General features: G+C 46.8%; 1 protein-coding gene across 2 annotated transcripts in view; it reads right to left on the bottom strand.

Moving 5' to 3' along the window:
* Positions 1-4,490, bottom strand: part of uox (urate oxidase) — a 45,131-nt gene that overhangs the window by 8,679 nt on the left and 31,962 nt on the right. For both annotated transcript variants that reach the window (XM_043698615.1, XM_043698616.1), the window contains exon 5: positions 828-1,014. In XM_043698615.1, coding sequence (XP_043554550.1) covers positions 828-1,014 — 187 coding nt within the window. The remainder of the gene's footprint in view (positions 1-827; positions 1,015-4,490) is intronic.

The raw sequence follows: 4,490 nt of genomic DNA, 5'->3' as shown, positions 1-4,490 counted from the left end.
AGAATTGCACGCAATATTCCAACAGTGGCCTAACCAGTGTCCTGTCTGACAATCCCTCACTGCCTGAAGTTGAGAATTCTCAGTGTATGGGTCACTGCTATTGGTATCAAACTTGCATTTACCATGTGTCAGACCCCAAACACACCCAGCATTTCCTCAGTCCAATTCACACTCAAAGTCACATGCCACTAGGTTACAGTCCAACAGGTTTATTTGAAATCACAAGCTTTCGGAGCATTACCCCTCTGTCAGGTGATGCTTCAGCACTCCAAAAACTTGTGATTTCAAATATTCCTGTTGGACTACAACCGGATATCGGCTGACTTCTGACTACATGTGCCACAAGTCATGGAGAAAACCTTTAGGAACCTCTGATGGAACATCCAGCCTTTAAGCCTGTGAGACACGATGGTTGGATTGGCCACATACACTGGGAAGCCCTTATGTATTATTGGGACCACAATAACCCCGATACACATGGGCAACAGACAGTCTGACTCCTTTTAATGGTGGTACAAGGGGCAGCTCCCAACCTTTTGGAAAGGGACTGTTCACAGAAAATCCGTCTGGATTGGCAACAGCAAGTGGCCCATTATCACAGAACCAAGAGTTGGATGATCAGTATTGAGTGGTGGAGCAGGCTCAAAGGGGTTGAATGGCCTACTCCAGCTCCTATGTTCTATGTTTTGATGTTAACCGCTGCCATATATTGGCCGTAAAGGTTGACCAATCCAGTGGAAATCCATGGCTCCACTCTTGTAAGTGAGGACCAGAGAAAAGACAAATTGTAAGTATGACATTAACACGCAGCAGTTGCAAATTCCTACCAGGCAGCATCAAAGTTGACATGTCTGGGCCGACTGTAACGCCATTTAGCAAACACAACGGTGGAGAACACTCTGTCCCTCACTTCAGGCAGCGTAGTGAATCGATCTTTTCGGAATCCCTCAAAGCCAGACTGTGTTGTTTTTAAGACTTTCATGTCTTTCAATCCAGAATGAATCACGGGGGGTTCTGCAAAGTGGACAGGAGCACGTGGGTAAGAAACTTGCCACTTCAATCATCAGCCAGTTCCAACCTCAGCGCAACTTGTCCCTCCCAACCTGTCAGCCAATTTGCACTCTTTTCTCCTACAATGTAAATTGTTGAGATGGCTTGAAATTTGGCATTCTTACATGTAAAATTGAATGCTTCAGCAGCGCACGTCTCTTCTCAACAATATTCAAAGTGCGACAAGCTGGAACTTTTTTGAGGAGGTGACTGGGTGTGCTGATGAGGATAGTGCAGTTAGAAGATAGAACATTACATCGCAGTACAGGCCCTTTGGCCCTCAATGTTGCGCCGACCTGTGGAACCATTTGATGTAGTCTGCATGGACTTCAGTAAAGCTTCTGACAAAGTCTCACATGGCAGACTGGGTTAAGAAGCTAAGAGCTCGTAGGATTCAGGATAACGAGGTCCAAGATTAGCTCATGGCAGGAAGCAGGAGTTGACAGGCGAAGAGTTGTTTTGTGACTGGAAAGTCGTGCCCAGCGGTGCTGTACCATGGGGTTCAGTGCTGCCTCCCTCACTGCTTGCAGTGTAAGTTAACAATCTTGACATAAATGTCTCAGGTATGATTAGTACGTTTGCAGATACCATGGAAATTGGAGATGTGATAAATAACGAGAAGGAAACCCATAGGCTACAGGGTAATATAGACAAGGTGGTCAGATGGACTGCATGGTGGCAAATGGAATCCAATCCTAATAGGTATGGAGTGATGCATTTTGGGAGGAGTGACAAGGCAAGGGAGCACATGGTGAATGGCAGGATCCTGGGAAGTATGGAGGATCAGCGAGATCTTGCTGTGCCTATCCACAGATCTTTGAAAGCAGCAAGACCTCCTATCGGAGGATATTGTGAAACTTGAAAGGGTTCAGAGAAGATTTCCAAGAATGTTGCCAGGGTTGGAGGGTTTGAGCTACAGGGAGAGGCTGCACAGGCTGGGGCTGTTTTCCCTGGAGCATTGGAGGCTGAGAGGTGACCTTATAGAGGTTTACAAAATTATGGGGCATGGATAAGATAAATAGACAAAGTCTTTTCCCTGAGGCGAGGGAGTCCAAAACTAGAGGGCATAGGCTTAGGGTGCGAGGGGAAAGATATAAAAGAGACCTAAGGGACAGCTTTTTCATGCAGAGGGTGGTACGGGTATGGAATGAGCTGCCAGAGGAAGTGGTGGAGGCTGGTACAATTGCAACATTTAAAAAGCATCTGGAGGGGTACATGAAAAGGAAGAGTTTAGATGAATATGGGCTGGGTGCTGGCAGGTGGGACTAGATTAGGCTGGGATATCGAGATGGACGAAACAGAGGCTTCTGTTTCTGAGCTGTGCATCTTTCTGACTCTGTGACTCTATGATAGTGCTCATGAGGCATATAGAATGTCTGCCTTTATTATTTGAGGCATGGAGTACAAGAACAGGGAGGTTATGGTGGAACTGTATATAACATAAAGTCAAACTACAGCTGGAATACTGTGTGCATTTCTGGTCCTCACACTATTGGAAGGATGTGATTGCACTTGAGGGGGTGCAGAGGAGATTCACCAGGATGTTGCCCAGGATGGAGAGGCTGGATAGGTGAGGATTATTTTCCTCAGAGTGGAGGAAATTTGAGGGGGGGGGGGGGTGCTAATTGAGGTCTGAGGGACATAGACTGGGTAGATAGCGAGAAATGGTGGCTCAGTAGTTCGCACTGCTGCCTCACAGTGCCACGGACCCGGGATCGATTCCACCCACGGGTGACTCTGTGTGGAGTTTGCACATTCTCCCCGTGTCTGCATGTGTTTCCTCCGGGTGCTCCAGTTTCCTCCCGCAGTCCAAAGATGTGCAGGTTAGGGTGGATTGGCCATGCTAAATTGTCCATTGTGTCCAGGGATGGGTTAGGTGGTTAGGTGTGGTAGGTGGGTTAGCCAATGGGAATGCAGAGTTACAGGGTAGGGGGTAGCATGTTCTTTGGAGGATCAGTGGGCTTGATGGGTCGGATAGCCTACTTCCAAACCGTGTAGGGATTGTATGAAACCTTTCTGTTCAGTAGCAAGGGGACACGGTTTTAAAGTAAGGAGCAGGAGGTTTAGAGAGAGGTAGAGAAAAAACTTTTTTCACCCAGAGAGTTGTGGCTATCCAAAACTCACCATCTGCAAGGGTAGTGCGGATGGGAATCCTCAAGAGATTTAGGAATGATCTCAACAAGAACTCAAAAAGCCGTAAGATACAAGGGTACGGGCTAGAACAGATGGGTGTTTAGTGACCAATACAGAGCCAATGGGCTAAAGGGCTTCGTTTCCATGCTGTAAGGACCCTGTGATTCTGTTGTACATTCACAGAAGTTCGGAGTGCATTGAGAATAAAGCAATCTGTGGGAAATGGAATTGCAAGTTCACCATCCAAGCTAAAATTGACAGCTTACTGCCCTCCATGTCAAAAAATGTGATGCTGGGAAAGCAAGCCTGTCAGCTAGTATCCGAGATTAGATTACCTACACTATAGAACAGGCCCTTTGGCCCAACAAGTCCACACCGACCCTCCGAAGAGTAACTCACTTCCCTCTGACTAATGCACCTAACATGCTGGGCAATCCCTCTAACCTGCACATCTTTGGATTGTGCAAACCCAGAGGAGAATGTGCAAACTCCACACAGACAGTCACCCGAGGCTGGAATCGAACCCAGGTCCCTGGCGCTGTGAGGCAGTAGTGCTAACCACTGAGCCACCCAACTTTCTCCACCAAGGAGCAGGAGAACGTAGAAGATAGAACATTACAGCACAATATAGGCCCTTCGGCCCTTGTTGCGCTGACCTGTAAAAACAATTTGAAGCCCATCTAACCTACACTTTTCCATTTTCATCCATATGTTTATCCAATGACCATTTAAATGACCTTGACGTCTAATGCTATTGCAGGCAGTACATTTCATGCCCCTACTATTCTCTGAGTAAAGAAACTACCCCAGATATCTGTCCTAAATCTATCACCCCTCAATTTAAAGCTATGTTCCCTCGTGCTAGCCATCACCACCTGAGAAAAAAGGCTCTCACTGTCCAACTCTCTGATTATCTTATATGTCTCAATTAAGTCACCTCTCAACTTTCTTCTCTCTAATGAAAACAGCCTCAAGTCCTTCAACAGTTCCTCACAGGACCATCCTTTCATACCAGGCAATATCCTAGTTAATCTCCTCTGAACCCTTTCCAAAGCTTCCATATTCTTCCTAAGACCATAAGACCATAAGACATAGGAGTGGAAGTAAGGCCATTCAGCCCATCAAGTCCACTCCGCTATTCAATCATGGCTGATGGGCATTTCAACTCCACTTACCCGCATTCTCCCCGTAGCCCTTAATTCCTTGTGACATCAAGAATTTATCAATCTCTGCCTTGAAGACATTTAGCGCCCCTTCCTCCACTGCACTCCGCGGCAATGAATTCCACAGGCCCATCACTCTCTGGC

This window comes from Chiloscyllium plagiosum, chromosome 11, assembly GCF_004010195.1.
Source record: "Chiloscyllium plagiosum isolate BGI_BamShark_2017 chromosome 11, ASM401019v2, whole genome shotgun sequence".
NCBI classification, from domain to species: Eukaryota; Metazoa; Chordata; class Chondrichthyes; order Orectolobiformes; family Hemiscylliidae; genus Chiloscyllium; species Chiloscyllium plagiosum.
This window is presented reverse-complemented; position numbering and strand designations above follow the sequence as displayed.